A 20,891-nucleotide genomic window follows, 5' to 3' on the forward strand; every position below is an offset into this window, starting at 1 on the left:
GGTTTTCGAAAAATGATGTTCTGCTTGCAAAAATTATAAAAGTTATTAACAAGTAACTAAAAAAGGGGTTTTTTGCATTTAAATAAATTTAAATGTTTTATAAAAAATGTCTCTGTCGTAAATCCTATTACTCCACTGCTGAATATCTAAATGATCGGACAGCTTGGGACTAGATTGTGATTATTTTATAGCGATAGAAATGATTGTACAATATTGCATATTTTTATTAAAAAGAGCGCAAAAAAGAATGCTGGGAGAGTTTCTTGCGCCGCTTCTTCTCTCTCAGAGCACCATTTGTTTCCAAAGCGGTAGTAGTATCTAGTAATTATTAGAAATGACATCAAAAAGAATTCTAAATGAATCAATTTTTAAGAAAATAAATGCCTTTTATGCCTTTTTATGCAAATATCTCACTTAAAAAGATTTTTGAAAAAAGATTTAAAAAGAGGAGGAAATTTCCTAAATAAGAGTTCCGACAATAATTCCGACTCCTGGAATCGAATGTCACCTCAATCATAATTTTCGGAGATTGCTGAAAAAAGTTGACCAAAAAGGCACTTATTGACTAGACCAGCTGTCCCAGCAAACGTTGTATTTCCAATTAAAGTAATAAAAAAAATTCAATAATTAAAATTTTTGGGGTATAAAAAATAGATGCCTACCTACTCTCAGACCTACCAAATACACAAAATTTATCGTACTACCATTATTGTATTAGAATGGATCTGTGGATGGAACAGACTAATATAAAAATCGTAATTTTTCATTATAATAAGATAAAAATAAAAAACATTGTCGAATAAATAAAAAAACTATTTAAGGGTGGGGTCACACTTATTAATCCGATTCTCAGACCTGTTCGATATGCACAAAAAATTTCATATATATCCATTCAGCCGTTTCGGAGGAGTTTGGTAACAAACACCGCGACACGAGAATTTTATATATTAGAAGATAAATGGAAAACCGGTTTTTTATTCGGTTGTATTGTAAAATCTACTAAACCGATCGGAATCGGTTTTGTTAATGTTTATAGTGTATGTTTATTCATGATTACTTATCCGGAACCTATATTTTTTATTCGCAATAGAAATAATTCAATTAATGACATTTTGTTACATATTACAATACATACAACGAGTATGTGCGGGGTATATTCTAATTCTAATATATAAAATTCTCGTGTCTAGGTGCTAAAAATATTGAACTCCTCCGAAACGGCTTGACCGATTCTCATGAAATTTTGAGTGCATATTGGGTAGGTCTGAGAATCGGACAACATCTATTTTTCATCCCCCTAAATGATAAGGGTGGTCCACACGAAATAATTTTATTATTTTTTTTACATTTTTTTTAAATTTGTTTGTTTACGAGTCAGCATTAAAAATTACATACAACTTCAAATTTTCACCCATCTACGATCAACAGTTACTTTTGTATCGCGATTTTAATATCGGCAATACAAAGTTTGCTGGGTCAGCTAGTAATTTATATGGCAACACAACGTTTGCCGTGTCAGCACTTGTATTTAGTATAGAACAAACACAACATAATGATATTTTAAACGCTTTTTAAACTTTGTATATCCAAAACCTTACAAACTAATATTTTACGTTAGCATATTATATGATAACTACACATTTAAAGGTTGAATTTCTTGCATGTACTTCTCATAGACTCTAGCTTTTTCCTAAGATATAGTAGATTCAGTAATTTTAAGAAAATAATATGTTATGTTTTTAAAGTGATAACCCTCACTTCTAGGATTAATACACAAATAAAATTTGAAAAACAAAATTTTATGAACGATGCGGGATTCGAAACCACGACCTCCGGCGTTCCGTGCCGGTGCTCTAACCAACTGAGCTAACCGTTCGAGTACCGCCTCGCTATAAAATTATGTTTGCTTTGTTCAACTCTCAGGTTGTGGCTTCATCTACATGATCTACTTTACAGCTGATAATCTGCTCAACCCCAATATTTGCATATTAGGAAATTGACTTGAGATGTCGCTCTTGTAAATCTAAACAATATGTTATGTTTTTAAAGTGATAACCTTCTAGGATTAATACACAAATAAAATTGAAACCTGAAGAGTTGAACAAAGCAAACAGAATTTTATAGCGAGGCGGTACTCGAACGGTTAGCTCAGTTGGTTAGAGCACCGGCACGGAACGCCGGAGGTCGTGGGTTCGAATCCCGCATCGTTCAAAAAATTTTGTTTTTCAAATTTTATTTGTGTATTAAACAAAATATTTGTAAAGTGGATTCAAAAGAACTCAGTTTCAACCTATTTGAATAAAGTTTATTTCACTTTGACTTTGTGTTGGACTTGCGTGGTTGTCGACGTTACCTCTGTTATATTCATAAATACTTTGGTCAGTAATAAAAGCTTAATTTATTCTCATTCAGTCGTTCAATCAAAGCACAACTCAATAATTAAAATTATAGTGTGTTTTAATAAACGCGAAGAAAAGTTATTCCAAGTTTAAACTTTTTGTCTTTATCTTACCTTTGCCACTACAGACTTACATGACAGGGAGAAGTAATTTTAAACTTGGGGAGTAACTTAATACTGCGTAACACTGCGTTTATTAATAAGTTATTGTAACTTGAACTTACTTTTTGGGCACCGTCGACACGTAAGGCATGACAAGCTTATCGACAAATGAGCCGAAACCGATCCTGAAGTTGGAGGTGATATTCCTCATGGTACTGGATAACAGACTTCCCAGGGTACTCAACTTCTCCTTGTCGTTCTTCATAGATCTGCTGAGGTCCATGAGATAATATAGATCGACGGGGTAATCCTGCGCTTGCGCATACGAGAATGTCATCTTTTGCATTTGGTCTGTAAAAGAACAAGAGTAAATGAGTTTGTGTCAGCTAAAAATTCATACATTACTTATACTTTTATTCAAATTCAAACATTTTATTGAATGCATAAATACGATTTAAAATCACATATTGAAAATCAAAAACTACCACTCATTCGAAGATGTAAGCCTCAGACCAGAGCAGATACTTATTTTTTTTTTATATATAAAATTTCTTCACAATATAATATCGTACAATTAAAATTCATTATTAAATAGCTTAAGAGATTTCCAATCTGTGGTATGAATAATATAGTATAGTTTTAGTTATTCATAGTCATTTAATATTTTTTTTAATTCTTTTGATTTTCTTAACACATTATAAGAATTATGGGACTAGCAAGATGTTCACCTGATTGTAATTAATACGCCTTACCCGTAGCTACTCTTACTATTATAAAACAAAGTTCACCGCCGCGTCTGTCTGTCTGTCTGTTCGCGATAAACTAGGGCATCGATTGTCATGCTATTTTCACCAATGGATAGCAATCTCAAGGAAGGTTTTAATATATAACTTTTTTGTATATATTTTGTATACATTAACGACATTTGTTGGAGGTGTCGAAATTAATAAGCCGTCTGGGAGCTTACATCGTTAACGCTGTTTTTACCCTCTGATATATAACAAAATAATGTATGGTAAAATTGTGTATCTTATATACACATACAATCTACATAAAAGTCTGCGATGGCAAGGTAATGTAAAAAGCTGTTTAAATAAATACGATATTAATCCTTATCAGTTTATTACTACATATTATAAAATTATTAATTTCCGATGGCTTTAGTCTACATTATTCACGAATACTTAGGTACATCTTTTTTTTTCTATTGACAGAACAGCGTCTGTCGGGTAAGCTAGTTCTTTATAATTCGAAATATTTACGCACGAACATTCTTACAATGTATTGGTCATTTGACATCGAACACGCAGCTCAATTTATTATCTGTAGAACGCTATATATTACTCAGAACAAACAATGAATCATAAATTAGAGTGCTATCAATACATACTCATTCTCAATTGCAGCTTGACGCGTTGTGGTTTAATTTGCACCAAGTTCTCCCCACCCGCGGCCGATGCCATGTAACCTCCGCCACCCTGGACACCACTGCTACTGCTGCTCATTGATTCCTCGTAGTACGATGACTCCATGCCCATTGCCATCCGGCCTTTTGCTGTAGACAATATAAGCAATACAAATTCAAATATTTTTAATCAAAATTTGACAGTCCAAAACCCATTCGAAGAAGTATGCCTCAGACTTAAGAAGAACGGGCGCAACAAACTTAGCGGTCTCCTTTTTTCATAAAAGTATGTATATATAGTATAGTATCAATGACGTTCTATACATATAGACAATGCACCTCATACAAAATCAAAGCCGAAATATGGCACATGCCACAAATGACACCATAATAACCTTCGACTGCTATGTCTATACATTTCTGCATTTACTCCAGTTGTTTAAAATATTATTGGTCAATAGGCAGCAATGTAAACACTATTTCAGTTCCAGCTGCAAATTTTGAACTTAAAACCCGATTTGGACAGTGACCTCAGTGGATTAGCGGTTAGATATTTTTTAAACCCAGACGACAAAGAGGGTTGCTATAAGTTTAAGACTTATGGTTTTCTCATGGTTGCCATTATCAGATCTGGACCAATTGCAATAGGACCACACGGGAAGCACCAGCTTTCAAATAAAAAAAGAATTATCAAAATCGTTTCACCCAGTCGACACCTATAAGGAAACGAACATAAAAAAATACAGACGAATTGAGAACCTCCTATTTTTTTAAGTCGGTTAAAGATGTGTCCTTTCATCTGTCCCATTCTGACAAACGGGTCTTGTCTGGGGACTTGTCAATAATTGTACCATATTTAATGAAAAAAATATTCGTTTTATTAAATTACTTACGCTTTTTGCATATCAATCTTATATAATAAAATAGCCTTACCGATGATAAGTCACATCATCTTTTTTTTTGAGTCTTTAATTTATTATTTAAGCACACTTTTTATAGCACACTTAGGTTGTTGATTGACACACAGTTGACACTCGTCTAAGGAGAAAAGTGTGCTTACATTGTCTTTAAGCACACTTTTGCCGTTCTATATCAGACTGCGAATGATATATCCATTTGTACAGAACGTCATTGTATCCTCCAATAAAACTTATTATTGAATATCAAGAGGGCGGTTGCTCCATTCCCAATCTGTGGTATCATTAAGAAAGTCACTTATACATTTGTTTTTAAACATTTTCTGGGATCTTGTTGTAAAAGCATATACAACGCACAAGACTAAGTAACTCAACTTGGCAGAGTACTAAGTATTACAAGTTTGTCAAATCCTGGTGTTAACAATATTGGTATGACATCTACATACATAACATTAACAAGAATGAACATTTGAACACAACAATTGAAACATACCTCCTGGTATAAAACAATGAAAGGAAATGAATACTATTTAAGTCCAGTTAAACCAATAATGCTATTATATTTAAAATTATTAATGACTAGCTGACCCGACAGACGTTGTTCTGTATATAATAAATAAAATAATGTTTTTATATGAATTTGTCAATAATATATCATAACATCAAAAATTACTTCGTAAAATATGCACCCTGCTGTCGTAATGAAATTGTTTCACAGCAGAACTGTCAAACCGTGCGTCAATAAATTCTCTCATAGAAATTATGTATGGGCACATCAAAGGAAAAACAAATTTGTTGTTTTTATTTAATTTAGCAGCATTTTCCTATTTATTCACCTTTTAAACCTTCTCTGGACTTCCACAAATAATAATAAATTTGCCAAATTGGTCCAGCGGTTATAGCGAGACTAAAGAACAGAAATTCATTTTTATATATATAGATAAAGTTAACTCAGCTTACTTGTTGAATCTAATAAAATGTATAACACGACGCAACTCCTCTAATTCTAGAAATAGAAGGAAATACTTCTACGAGGCGGTCTTATAGTAAGAGATCGATAATCGCTTAGGTTTGAACCTTTATTTATATTACGCGTGTATTTAGTAGTATTTATAAGCATTAAATATAGTATAAGTAATGTCTGACTCTACCAGAAAAACATGATAGGTAAAATATAATAAAACTTTCTTACGTTAACGAATTAATTCAGGAAATCGAGTGGAAGATATTGTTGATTATTTATAATAGATAACCCCTTATTTTCTTAGTGGTTACATAGTAACTGTATGCACCGATGACGAATTATTTGATCAGTGCAATCTGAAAAAGCTGATAGCGCTTTTTATCTTTCTTTACAAATACCATTGCATGATGGCTAATCTTAATATACCTTTCCTGACGACTATGGGTATAAAGGCATTTATTTTCTCAAAATTGATTCCTTTAGAATTATTTTTGATGTCATTTCTAATATACTAGATACTACTACCGCTTCGGAAACAAATGGCGCTATGAGAGAAAAGATGCGGCGCAAGAAATTCTCCCTTTTTAATAAAAATATACAAAATTGTACTGTCATTGCTATTGCTATAAAATAATCATAATCTAGTCCCAGGCTGTCCGATCACTTAGATATTCAGCTGTGGAGTAGTAGGATTTACGACAAAGCCATTTTTTTATAAAACATTTAAATCTAATATATAAAATTCTCGTGTCATGGTGTTAAACTTTAAACTCCTCCGAAACGGCTTGACCGATTCTCATGAAATTTTGAGTGCATATTGGGTAGGTCTGAGAATCGGACATCTATTTTTCATCCCCCTAAATGTTAAGGGTGGTCCACACGAATTTTTTTTTTATTTATTTTTTTAATTTGTTTGATTATGAGTCAGCATTAAAAATACATATAACTTCAAATTTTCACCCATCTACGATCAACAGTTACTTTTGTATCGTGATTTTAATATCGGCAATACAACGTTTGCTGGGTCAGCTAGTTTATTTATAGATAATGCCTGAACAGTGGCTGGGACTTTATTATAAAAGTGTATACATTTACCCTTAATACTATTATGTACCATATGATATGAATAATCGTTTCACATTCGACTCGTAATGCAAGAGATAGCCTCGTTTAAACAAACAAATCCGTTGAACTCAATATTAGTAGAGACATAGATAGTGAGTGTACCTCTCGTTAATTCTCTGTTGAACCTCGGATCAATGGATTGTTGATTGTCAGGGTTGAATATGTACGCTTCATCACAGCCACCGGTGCCGCCTTCCATGGCAGGGTTGAAGCATCGTGGTCCGTTAAACTCTGGGGCGAAGCACCAGGCACAGGTAGCTGTCCGTGCACAATCACTACACGTGGTCTTGCTGGAGCACGGGTTCTGTGCCAGCAACTGTTCTGCCCTCTGGCACGAGGACAGAGAAAGCATGCAGAAGTACAGGAAAACTCGCAATATGTTCTGTCGGGCCATCTTCGAGTCGTTCATTTTCTATCGGAAACAAATAATGTATTTAATATTCAGCCAATATTATTCCTTAGCATTGCCATGGCAATAAAGAGAAGGAGAATTATAACAATTAATATAAATATGAATAAATATATATATATACTTTCTCAAACAAAAGTAACAGAACTAACAAATGATTCGAGTCGTATCGGAAATAAATAAAAATGTATTTATTGGAGTAGCCAATAATGTTAAACGTAGTTTTGTTAGTTACATAGAGTTGCCATTTTTTATGGAATACGTATCAAACGATCCACGTAGTATCATTCTGGAAACACCGCACAAGGAAGCTTTATAGAATAATTAAAATACTTGGATAATGTATGTTGGGCGTTAATGGGTTGCCAGGTTGACCCAAAGAAAGAGACGAAGCTTCCCACTAATTAAGAGACAGGGAAACTGGATGACAATGTAAAAACTCGGTAAGACACGTTTTTCCAGAGCTGGAACTTGTACACTTTGGCAAATAAAATTGTTTGCGCTTTATAAAACTTAGGAAAATTATGGAAACTTATTTATGATTGGAGGTGAGCACCAATAGTTTAGGATTAGGCAATAGCTATGAAACTATTAGAACAAAAACCCTGGTTAGCATTCTTTTATTATCAAAATAAATCAGTAGTTGCTTTTTTGCACCAACCAACAGTAGTATTACTCTCGTTACGAAACGAGAATAGAATCAAAGCGACCTTATGTCGAAAAGTTAAATTTCGTATTCTTGAGACAGAAATTGATGGTTCATTTCCAATTGTGATGAAGGTATGTTTCGTTTTAGGGAAATCGTATGATGTGTCTTCTTTTGTAACAAGATCGAACGTCAGTTGTTGGGAGATGAGAAGGTATTCTGCAAAATTTTGACGTTTGGTTGAGTTTACTTCATAAAACATCATTTATTTTTGTGCCCATCGATGCCAACGTTCATTTTTTGCACAAGTGAAAGTTAATACAAACCTCGCTAAGAATTCTCCAATCGAGCGATTGTCAAGAGAAAAATACTTGACTTTGACATTGGTGCAGATGGGCTTACAAAATTTATAAATAAATGTACTAAAATTCATCAGAAGTAAATACTGTTGTTTTGTATTGGAGTAAATTTTAAATATAACAAATTTTGAGAATCTTAACTAACACATTAAACTATTGTAACCCAAGTTGTACAATATGGTAAGGAAGAGCTAATGAATGATGTGTAACCCTGTATGTTATCTGTACACTTAGATATATGTTTTTTTATTTTTTGTATGTTATTTATGTATTAGTGCGCGATTGTTGGGTTTTCGAAAAAATAAATTTAGTCGAGAACAGAAAACCTTTGTAATTGTAGTAGAAATATTAAATATTGTTTGCCGCATATTATCTTGCAATTATTATTTTTTACAATTATTGTCTTAATAATTCCGTTATACCTCTTATCATGTTTTTTATTTTATTTTATGTCCCGTCTAAGTTTTCTGATATTGTTAATCCTTTTTTTTTGTTTAATCCTTATCTGCGTATTTTATTTTATAATATACTGAAGTAGGTAAATACCTCATTGTCTGTGACTTCACTTGTTAAGGCTCCCACTGAAAACCCGCGCTGCAGCTTGCTGCAGCATGATGCTGAGTGGAAGATGTATATTTGGTCACACGTGACACTATATTTAGTATATAATTTTTTTTACTTATCAGTGTAATTATGAGGATTAATTTGTTTTAAGGTTTATTGTATTGTAGTGACTAAATAAAATTTTTCTTTCTTTCTTCTTTCCTTCTACCTTCGAGCGAGCTTGCCGTTGATGTGCGGCTCTGGAGTTCTATTACCAAAATCAAAAGCCGAAGTATCGTCCGAAACGAAAGAACGACGAACTTCAAATTAAATTCTATTACCAAACTACTTCGGATCCGAATAGTGCGGACGGATTAGTTTCGAAGCCATTCTCATTCTCAAACAACGAAAAAGTAAATGTCAAGTGAATCTGGGATTGAAGTGAAGGTGAACGAAAAACAAAATGTCTTATCGCGAACTTCGGATCCGAAAAACTTTCGTAATAGGAAAATGTACGATTTGTCAACCGAAACTTCGTATTTCGATTTGGGTAATAGGGCTCCTGATTTAGCTATAGTTCAGTTAAAGTTCTAGGGAAATTATTGGAGAATACGAATCTAGAGCAAAAAGTGGATAGGGTCGGAACTTAACGTCAACAATTTTGAATTACGAGAATAACACCGCTGCTTATCCTTAAGAGATGTGTCACAGTATAACTTTGCAACGATAGCAGTGAATATGTGATTGTGTTCGTTTCAAATTCCTTCTGTAATCAATGGTACGCTTTAGCTGAGTTGCACCTGTGGGCGGATTGGGCGCGGGCGAGAACGGGCGTAGGTGTGACCGCCGACTCCGTAGATAACGAGGTCGCAGTATCACGCTTACGACTCCCTCATAAAATACAACCGTGGGCCGCGGCAACGCCATGCTCTTTGACAAATTTCATTATATTTTGTATCGACTAGTACAATATGCAGAAGAGTATGTATATCTTGGGAAGCAAATATCTTTTAAGTCTAATAGTAACAAAGAAAAAGTAGAAAGAAGGATCAAAAACTCTTGGAACAAGATCTGGTCACAAAAGAAATATTAAAAGGATCCTTCAGTTCAATCCAAATATGTACTTTAAAAGCGACAAGATAGATTGGCCCCTCAGGTAACAGATGCCGAAGTAGACCCAAAATGTGGTGGAGTGATGACCTTCTTGCAGTGGCGGGTAAAAACTGTCTGGAGAAAGCAAAAAAATAGAGAGTTGTGGAAGAAGATGGAGGAGGCATATACCCGGATGGGGTCAAGATTATAATTTAAGTAATAACATTAGTTAGTTTGAGGTATATTATTAAGTTACTAAGACATTAAAATGTGTAATCTATACTCTTGAATAAATACGCTTATATTATTATTATTATGTATCGACTAGATAAAAACTTCGATGTGGGGCTGAATCTCATAGTAGTGAATCGAGAAAAATAAAAAGTAGTTAAAAAAAATTAATAAACACACTTTTTAAAGAAAACCGAAAAAAAAAATAGAAAGCATTTCCTAAATTTTAGTTTGGCTTATTTATAAAAGCGTGTTTTTTTTAGTTTTATTAAACGATTATTTGCATTGTTAAATTAAAAATTCTCTGTGGTGTTCGAAAATTTCCTAATATTAGATAAATCGGTTACACATAATGGTTGAATTCAACGATAGATGAAACATATATAAATGAACAAAATCTTATTTTGCACATTGAAAAATGGAATAATTTTAACAAATTAGTTTGTTGTCATCGGTCCTCTATAAATCTACGAAGTTTGAACTTAATCTGGCCGTTTAAAATGGGTCAAAATCGAGCCCAAATGAGTCGGTTACAAACAATCATACATACAGGTGAAGGTAATAAAAAGCGTGTAAAAATAGCATGGAATGGCTCAGAACCATCGTGATAAGTTCAGCAGATATTGCTAGATTGTATCTCTAAGAAAAGGTACAAAAAAGTAATAGATATTTACTAACCTATAAGTGACTTCTACGCTACTCCCAAATTTGTTTCTTTTTTACCGCCCAACTCTTGTTTTATCCCCTTATGTTAGTAAAATATCATGTTTGGAGGTAGGTTTGTGCTTAGATAATTTATACGTCTAGATAGAGCTTGCTGCTAGACAACCGATGAAAACAGGCCAGGTTTATTATTTTAGTGTGCTTGATAAGTAACCTTTTATAAACGCGATTTGTATTTCACATTGTGTTAGAGAGAGTGCGTGTATTGCTCAAAAACAGAGGTTATAAGGCATAAAAAGCAGTTATTTTCTCTAAGATTTTAGAAAACATTTAATATGAAATGTTCTTTTTACTGTAGCATTTAATCTAAGGGGTTTTGATTTTTAATTTTATTTTAAAAGGCATAAAAGGTAGTTATTTTCTCAAAATTCATTCCTTGAGAATTCTTTTTGATATCATGTCCGCTTCGGAAACAAATAGCGCTCTCAGAAAGAAGAAGCGGCGCAAGAAACTCTCCCAGAATTCTTTTCTTTTTGCGCTCTTTTATTAAAATATACAATTGTACTGTCATTTTTATTTCCATAAAATAATCATAATCTAGTCCCAAGTTCTCGGATCACTTAGATATTCAGCTGTGGAGTAGTAGAATTTACAACAGAGCCATTAATAGAACATTTAAATTTATTTATAGATAATGCCTGAAAAGTGGCTGGGATTTTATTATAAAAGTGTATACATTTACCCTTAAAGCTATTTGTATCAGAAGCTAAAAAAATCAAGCTGTCAACGTCAACTTTTTTGACGTTGTCGCAGCTGTCACTGTCTGTCTAGACGCATAAATGGTCTAAGGCTGAGTGGTTCAGACTGTGCGTTTGTGATTCGGTCAGTCAAGACAACGAGTTAGTTTTAGCCCGCGACTTCGTTCTCGTTACCCACATGTTAATCGCACTTCATTCAGAATTCATAAAAGAAAATCACAATTTCAAAACTGTCAATAAAAATTTTGAATCTCAGCCACCCCTCAGAAACGTTATCTAACCTTGGAAGTTATTCCCTTCCATCGCATTCTGTCGCCGTAATTCGTATAATATGTACATTACGTGGTAGACCCCAAAACATGATATCGCCAACTATTAAACATTTCAAATCTATGTCCTTTTATGTACCACTGACAACGTGTGTGCAAATTTTGATAATGATCGGTTTAGTAGTTGAGGCGTGAAGCGTGACAACCAATCAAAAAATTAACTCACTTTCGAACACGTATAAGTAACGATGACTGAAATTTGTACTTAAACTGAATTAATCGAATTTAAATATATGTAATTTTATCCATTTTATGAAATAAATATATTTACATAATTAGATATATTTGTCGAGACTCTTAAATTACATCCACAAAATTCTACCATATTCCGTAAAACTCATTGAAAAAAAGAATTATAGTATTAATGAAAGAAGTATGGTATTAATTAAGTATATACATATCTAGTAAGAATATAGATACAAATTAAAGACTTAACTATTACAACATTAAAACAGAGGAAAACAAAAAAGCTGTCAAATATCTTTATATCTATACTAATATTATAAAGCTGCAGTGTTTGTTTGTTTGTTTGTTTGAACGCGCTAATCTCTGGTACTACTGGTCCGATTTGAATGATTCTTTCAGTGTTGGGTAGTCCATTTATCGAGGAAGGCTATAGGCTATGTTTTTTTTTCAAAATTAGGGATCCGTAATAAAATTGCTATTTTGTAACACAAGGTGTAAAATCTAAAACCTATTTTTGCGTGCGCTGCAAAAACTATTGACAATAGAACAAAATGATGTACAGGCTATAATATAGGCAATATTTTATTACTTATAAAACTATCGCGAGAATTATACTTTATATGGCAAAACAACGTTCGCCGGGTCAGCTAGTCGTAATATATATATAAATTACTCCTAAACTAATTAACGGATTTTAATGGGGATTACTTCATGGAGTGCAGTTTGGCCCAACTTGAGAGAGATGATAGTTCTTATTTCGATTTGGGACCCATAATTATTTTTATTTCCAACATTTGTTTTGTATGGATATAATATATTTTCTATGAGTGAATTTATTGACGCACGGTATGACAGTTCTGCACATTTATTTACGTAATCAATCTTGATGTTATGAAATATTATTGACAGATTCATAAAAAACAGTATTTTATATATTACAATCTGACCCAGGAAACGTTGTATTGCCAAACAAATTAATAAACAAAAAATATTTGGGCTATAAAAAATAGATGTTGGCCGATTCTCAGACCCATCCGATATGCACAAAAAATTTCGTACAAAACGGTTCAGCAGTTTCGGAGGAGTTTGGTAACACTGACACTAGAATTTTATATATATATTATGTAAAGAACAACGTCTGTCGGGTCAGCTAGTAATTTATATACGTAACAAAGTAGCCCCAACTTAGCATGTTTGCTGGTTTGAAAACCATCGCTGTCTTCCGTTGTTCCGGTTTAGTGACGTCACGATAGGGATAAGATAAGAATAGCTGGGGATAGTCACTAATTATATACAATATCTAGTATACCTATAAATAAAATTGGAGTGTCTGTTTGTAATATTGAAATTACCGTTTTTTACTACATGTACAGGGTGGTCCAAAAGTCCGTTTACATTTGATTTGGTTGCCGCGTCTAGCAGCGGCGGCGGAGGAGGATGGAGGGGTTACGCATTGCAAGAGCGGCCAATGGGAATTTAGTACAATGGCGTCGTTCATCGGTTGTCAATGTGCGTTTAGTGTACGCGAGTAATAATCGAAACAACGATTCTGTGACATTAGCTCAACGAAAGTTTTGCAATCATTACAAGATACGACACAAAAATTAAGTTCCATCAGGTGTGTTAATTAAAAAATGGGTGCTCAAGTTTGAGAAGACGGGTTCAACAATGGATTTACCTCGATCTGGCCGGCCTAGTACGTCGAGGGACCCCGAAACCGTGGAGCGAGTAAAATCGTCTGTTCGTGACCAGCCTGGACTTTCAACTCGAAAGCGGTCTGCTGTCCTTAACGTGCCAAGATAATGATGTATTAAACCGCATCCTCAAGAAAGATTTAAGTCTACATCCCTATAAAATCCAAATGGTGCTGGAAGGCCTCAGGACCATGCCACTAGGTTGCAGTTTGCGAACAAAATGGTAGAGCGATTCACAAGTTTTACAAACATTTTTTTCTCAACGAGGCACATTTCCACCTAAATGGGCATGTTAATAGACAAAATTGTCGTTATTGGAGTGACACTATATCATGGTGATCAAAAACCCCTGCATTCCAGCCAACCAACCCAGTAACTCTTGACGAATTAAAGGATCGTATTCGCACAGAAATCCAAAACATCTCAACAGAAACATGTAAAGCTGTCATCGAAAATTTCCGCTCTAGATTGCAGCAATGCCAGAATATTGAAGGATTGCATGTGGATGATGTGATTTTTAAGAAATAAATTCCCCTTTTGTTTACTATCGAAAACAATAAACAATTTTGATCTACTGTAATTAGTTTTTTTTTAATCATCATTCCAATTATAAACGGACTTTTGGTCCACCCTGTATATGAATATATACGGTACATACACCAAAATAACATTTTTTATCATTTCTGTCTGTCTGTTTGTTCCGGCGTATCTCTGAAATGGCTGGACCGATTTTGACAGGACTTTTATTAACAGGTAGCTGATGTAATAAGGAGTAATTTAGGCTACGTTTATTTTAGAAAACTAATGTTGCCTAAGAAACGGTCTAACTCAAAAAATAATTTAAATGGCAAAACAACGCTTGCCGGGTCGGCTAGTACGCACATAAAATAAAAACTTATTTCTCAACTTTGTTTCTTGCACTGTGTCACATTGCGTCATCAATAAGCATTAACTTCACCTTGTGCCCGTTTCAAGTTTACCGTTTTTATAAAGTTACGTACTCATATGCATACAGGTTTTACTTTTTATATGAACTGATAATAGGACTTGCAATGACTTACATTAAATTAAAATAATCACAATTATTAAAACTCAAATTATCCAAGAATATAAAATAGTATTTTTTTTGTACGATTTTGACATTGTAACCATATTTTATACAGAAAAAGGAGCCCGCCGAGTTTCTTGCACTCCTTCTTCTGAGGCATACTTTTTCGAGTGGGTTGTAGTTTTTCACTTTCTATAAGTGATATTAGGTATATCCATAATAAAAATATTTGATTATCTATAAGAGGAAGACCACCCTTGGGTCCTCTTATGGTGATGGTAACCGCTGTCTATGCAACACCATAGGAGAGGAATCCAAGAGGCCTTTAAATTCGTATTAACTTTAACCTTTATCCAGCCTAGTAAAACGGCCAAACAATGAATTTTTCTCCATTTTCTTTTGCTAGAACTATAACATCGTACAATTTATTTTAATCTCAATAAAATATAGCCTAATACACTCAGCAATAATGTATATCGCTTATAGTGAAACATTTTTAAACTTTGTCCATTACTTCCAGAGATTCATCACGACTAACTAACATTACTTAACCAACACAATTATAATTCACATATTTTATGATATTGATAAACGTATTACAGCCCTACAAATACTTGTATAATATATAGGAAAATAATGTTTCGATTATCTAATATATAAAATTCTCGTGTTAAACTTTGAACTCCTCCGAAACGGCTAGACCGATTCTCATGAAATTTTGAGTGCATATCGGACAACATCTATTTTTCATCCCCCTAAATGTTACACATGTACACAAGATTTTTTTTTTAATTTTTTTGTCATTTTTTTTTAAATCTGTTTGATTATGAGTCAGCATTAAAAAATACATACAACTTCAAATTTTCACCCATCTACGATCAACAGTTACTTTTGTTTCGCGATTTTAATATCGGCAATACAACGTTTGCTGGGTCAGCTAGTATACTATATTAAATTATACTTACATAAAGTTGAAAAGAATTGTATGTATATATATTTACACTTTACACCACACAACAATTATAGCCAAACTGACCTAATTACTTAAGCTTTACTCGCGAATTTCTTATCACTTGAGTCATGTTGCGTTTATATGAACACTGAATTTTCCAGTAACTGATTTCTAATACTGTACTCATTCAACAACACTATTTACATAAATTTCAGCGGCAAACTATCTATATTGTTCGACTGTGTGAATTATTTCAGTATTTTCGTGTTCGGAGCCGTACTGTGCCGCGTACAGTCCACTCGCCGGATACGAGAGTGACTAATTGTACAGAAAATAACTTGCTCAGCGGTGATACAACGCCGGCGTCACCGTTCCTTCGAAGAACCATTACGTGCCAAATCAGAGTGAATAGTAACACAAGACTATCAACAATGACGCCAGAATCAATGGCCTTAAGTGAATCAATGAGACCGGTCGACTTTACGACGACAAAATATTTCATACTTGTTTCCCGCGAACTTATATACATATAACAAGACAATCCTTAACGGAGGTTCAGATGTGAAGTAGTAGAATTAGGATAAAAAATTTGCGTGGGTGTGTCGACAGTGATTTTAATCAAAGGGTTTTTTAAGGCTCGATTCGGATTGTTAGATCTCTACTTATTTCTTATGAAACGATCCATAATAGTCAAATAAATAATTACACAATTTAAATTTGAACACATTTATGAACAATGCGGGACTCGAACCCGCGACCTCTCGCGTTCCTTGCGAGCGCTCTTTCCACTGAGCCAACCGTTGGAGTGACGTATCGTTGATAAATCTTGTATGTCTTGTTCAACTCTCGAGTTAATCAATCCCAGAAGTGAGCGATATCACTTTATAAAAAAATAGCAAGTTCTTTAACTAAATAATTAATTGATGTATTGTAATAATTGAATATACTTTTACAACAAAATGCCAGCCTATGTTCAGAGTTCAGACGCTACACATCTCTAAATTTATTTATTTTAATTAAGATATATCACTTGGCGTTACGTAGAGACGTCGCTTCATTGTGTGTCTTCTACCGCATTTATCACGGGGAGTGTTCCAAAGAGCTGTTTAACCTGATTCCTTCGCACGACACGCCACAAGTTAGGATATCATCCCCACCATCTGGATGTGTGGCGGTCCTCCACAGTGCGGTTTTCAAGGAGCTTTCTTCCGCGTACTACAACGCTGTGTAATGAGCTTCCTTGTGCGGTGTTTCCGGGACTATACGACATGGGTACCTTTAAAAAAAGAGCGTAAACCTTCCTTAAAGGCCGGCAACGCTCTTGTAATTCCTCTGGTGTTGCAAGAGAATGTGGGCGACAGTGATCACTTAACACCAGGTGACCCGTACGCTCGTTTATCCTCCTATTCCATAAAAAAAAATATTAATATGGCTCTTACTAACGTATAGACGAAATTAGCGTGCAAAATCTCTAACGGAGATACAGCAAGATAGAAAAGGAGAGCGAATCTTTTGTTACAGTAACCGATTTCGATTGACAAATCGTAAACAGTCAGCCACTATTGGTATTTAGCTCCGTAATATTTTGAATATTAAATGCATACATTGACAATGATTTAAACTTATCACGCATTATCAGACTGCCAGGTTGTCTATTCGCTAATATATTCTTTAAGTATATGATCTGCCAGTGAGGACTACATTATTACTTTATAATTTTTATGGTAATATCAACAAAATAGTACACAAAAATATTAGGAGAGCTTGTTGCGACGTATCTTCTCTCTCAGCGCGCAATTTGTTACTTTTAATTATTTCTATAAGTTAGTCATACTTCAAGGAACACTTATTTTGATAGAACTCTCAGACGCAACTTATGTAAAAAATACAGTTACTAGTACACCTGTTTTAATACTTTAAAAAGTATTTTATTTAAATCGGTGAAAGAATATATTTTAGAGGCATATCTAGCGTCTATAGCTAAGTTCGTTCTTAAGAGGGCCGTTAACTGCTAAGCCATTAATGGCTATATTTTTTTAATTATGATGAACACGGACGAGTAAAAAAATAAGGACTCCGTGTCCTTACATAACAGTGAGGCACCAAAACAAGCCGGTAAACGGTGTAAATACATAGCCCCACGCATACACTTATACTAATACAAGCTGATCGGCCGCCATTATGAGATTTGCCATCGTCTGTGACAGATCAGTTTGCGTCGCAATAAAATATTTTAAAAATGCCGTCGTGCGTTGTGAAAAAGTGTAAAAACAATAATATAAAAGTTTTTGTGGATATATCATTATTTAAGGGAGAAAAATTGTGTAACTGGTATACCCCGTAACCCCACACACACTAGCATAAAGGTGCTTCACTTGCTAATATCACGGCGCGGAATCGTTCTTTTTTTACTAGTCCGTGGATGTTAATAGTAGATTTTACAACGAGTGCTCAAAACGAACCATTTTATCCGAGACTTTTAGCAGCCCGAGCCGAAGGCGAAGGCTGATAGTAATGATGAGGATAAAATGGTTTTGTGGACGAGTTATAAACTCTGCTTTTCATTTGGATTACGAGGAAATAAAACTGTAGTATAACATAACGTCTCTATACTTAATAATCAAAGTAAAATTGAGATATTTTTCCCGAGACTTTGGCGGTCATATCTGTTGCACAACTCTCTGTGCATTCATTTCCATAAGGGTATTAGGAGAGAGTGCGAAATCCTCTTCTTCACTGGACATTTATTACAATTTTAGCAAATTTGAAGAAATTAACAAACGCACGAAAAAACAAGAACTGTTTCCCACCGCTTTTTTTTTTAATCTTACTACATTAATATTAGGCTTGGGCTCCAGACCTATACAGCCTATTATTAAATTTTGTATATATATATTTTCTTAATTAATTAAATAACCTACCGTATTTTAATTTGAGTTTTAATATCTTTTATGTCTTAAAAAACACATGAGGCAAATCAATTAAGGTAAATATTATAAAATAACAAATTCTATCTCTGAACTTTTTATTGTTTGGCTGTATGGCTCATTTTCTTTGCCTTAATATAGATACATTTATGAGTAGATACGTTTATGCACTTGTGCACAAAAATCAATTTTATGCACCCTATATCGTGCACAAATAAGCAATTTCAGAGCATGAGAAAGCATGAGAAGTGAAAACAGTTTTTTATTTATTATGCACAGAACGTCTGTCAGGTCAGCTAGTTATTATACTGGGTGGCCGAGGAGATGACGTCCAAAGCTAAAATTTGAATTTGGCCCATTTTATTGGCCAATGTTCTGGGAAGTTTTTAAAAATAGAAGCCATAGGCTCCCCATTTTTTTTTTTTGATATCTTGAACATTTTCATGAATTAAGCTGGACCAATTATCTTGAACTTACGACTCAATTCTAAACTAGTTCCGCATTGTCTAAACTATTCATAGTTTCTTATGTGGTTATTGCAACTGTATTTAATAATTATCAACAATAAAATTAACTAAAAGTGTTAAAAAAATTAGAAAAGAGTCCTAAACCATAATTAGGTGAAAAAAGCGGATAAAAGGGGAAAAAAAATATTATCTCCTAAACTACGCAAAATCGTAGAACATACATAGGGGTGATTCGGATACTCATCACCATGAGGCTTTCAAATTTTAGCTTTGGACGTCAACTTCTCGGCCACCCTGTACATTTGCCAGCAAGCGGTGTGAAGATCGTTGGATTTGAATCATATTATGATGGTGTGTCGAATCACCGCTTAACTGACGTAATGTTATCATAATAGAACTAACTAGTTGTGTGGGTAACATTACGAAGATGTTGGAACAGTGGCTATTTAATTATATTGAGACTTGAGGTGGAGATACAAAATTGTTGATTGGAAACTTTGTTATCATCAATCTATACATATAAATAAAATTGGAGTGTCTGTTTGTAATATTGAAATAACCGTTTTTTACTACATGTATATAAATGAATACCTACGGTGATATACACCAAAATAACATTTTTTACAGTTTTTGTCTGTCTGTCTGTTTGTTCCCTCTAATCTCTGAAATGGCTGGACCGATTTTGACGGGACTTTTATTTGCAGGTAGCTGATTTAATAAGGAGTAACTTAGGCTACGTTTATTTAAGAAAAAAAAATGCTGCAATGTCCAAGAAACGGCCTAACTCCGAGACTTTTAGCACCCCAAGCCGAAGGCGAGGGATAAAAATGGTTCGTTTTGTGCACTCGTTGTAAAATCTACAATTTTTTATGAATTTGTCAGTAATATTTCATAACATCAAGAATTATTTTGTAATATATGCTTCCTGTCAATGCCGTTCTATAGTATGTATTTGTTGTTATCATTGCTCCCTGTTGTTCATTGTAATTAAATTTATTCACAGCAAAACTGTCAAACCGTGCGTCAATAGATTCTCTCATAATATAAAATATGTCTATACAAAACAAATATTGGAAATAAAAATAATTATTGGTAACAAATCAAAATAAAAACTATCCTATCTCTCAAGTTGGACTAAACTGCACTCGATGAAGTAATCCCCATTAAAATCCGTTCATTAGTTTAGGAGTCCATCGCGGACAAACAACGTGTCACGTAATTTATATATCATATCAAGATCATGTTAATCGACAAATAATTATTTGTTTAGGCGTTCATAGTTCGAGTACTGCATTTATGTACGAAAACTAAATTCAACAACAAGGCATAAAGCTCATAATAAAATCCTATGCAGTAAAAATAGGCCACTCAAAGTCAATTGCTTGCAGTCTGATCGATAAAATCATACAATTAGTCGATTTTAGCTTTTATAAATAGGCTTTCGAAATGTAGATCGTAATCGCCCAAATGAGTATTTTATCTAATTTTTATTGTATATTTAATAACTATATATGTATAATGTACAATTATTAAACGTAAATTAAACCGCATTGTTTGCATTCGGCATTTCGGTATTATCAGACTTAGTTTGAACTTTTTTCTGTAAATATAGAAATAATATTTATATTTCATTTTGTTGTTTACAGTATAAAATAATAAATATTTGCCAGAAAAGA

The 20,891-nt window shown here is 33.7% G+C and overlaps 1 protein-coding gene across 4 annotated transcripts in view; it reads right to left on the bottom strand.

The window, feature by feature from the left end:
- The window catches only part of LOC126970595 (integrin beta-PS), a 45,045-nt gene that overhangs the window by 21,297 nt on the left and 2,857 nt on the right, over positions 1–20,891 (bottom strand). For 2 of the 4 annotated variants that reach the window (XM_050816594.1, XM_050816593.1), the window contains exons 2-4: positions 7,014–7,323; positions 3,891–4,055; positions 2,623–2,851 (exon numbers count right to left, since the gene is read on the bottom strand). In XM_050816594.1, coding sequence (XP_050672551.1) covers positions 2,623–2,851; positions 3,891–4,055; positions 7,014–7,320 — 701 coding nt within the window. In that variant the 5' untranslated portion in view covers positions 7,321–7,323. Of the gene's footprint in view, positions 1–2,622; positions 2,852–3,890; positions 4,056–7,013; positions 7,324–15,830; positions 16,146–20,891 lie in introns of those variants that run through there. The other 2 variants (XM_050816595.1, XM_050816596.1) reach the window with 2 other exon arrangements.

The sequence above is a fragment of the Leptidea sinapis genome, chromosome 21 (genome assembly GCF_905404315.1).
Source record: "Leptidea sinapis chromosome 21, ilLepSina1.1, whole genome shotgun sequence".
In the NCBI taxonomy this organism is placed as follows: domain Eukaryota; kingdom Metazoa; phylum Arthropoda; class Insecta; order Lepidoptera; family Pieridae; genus Leptidea; species Leptidea sinapis.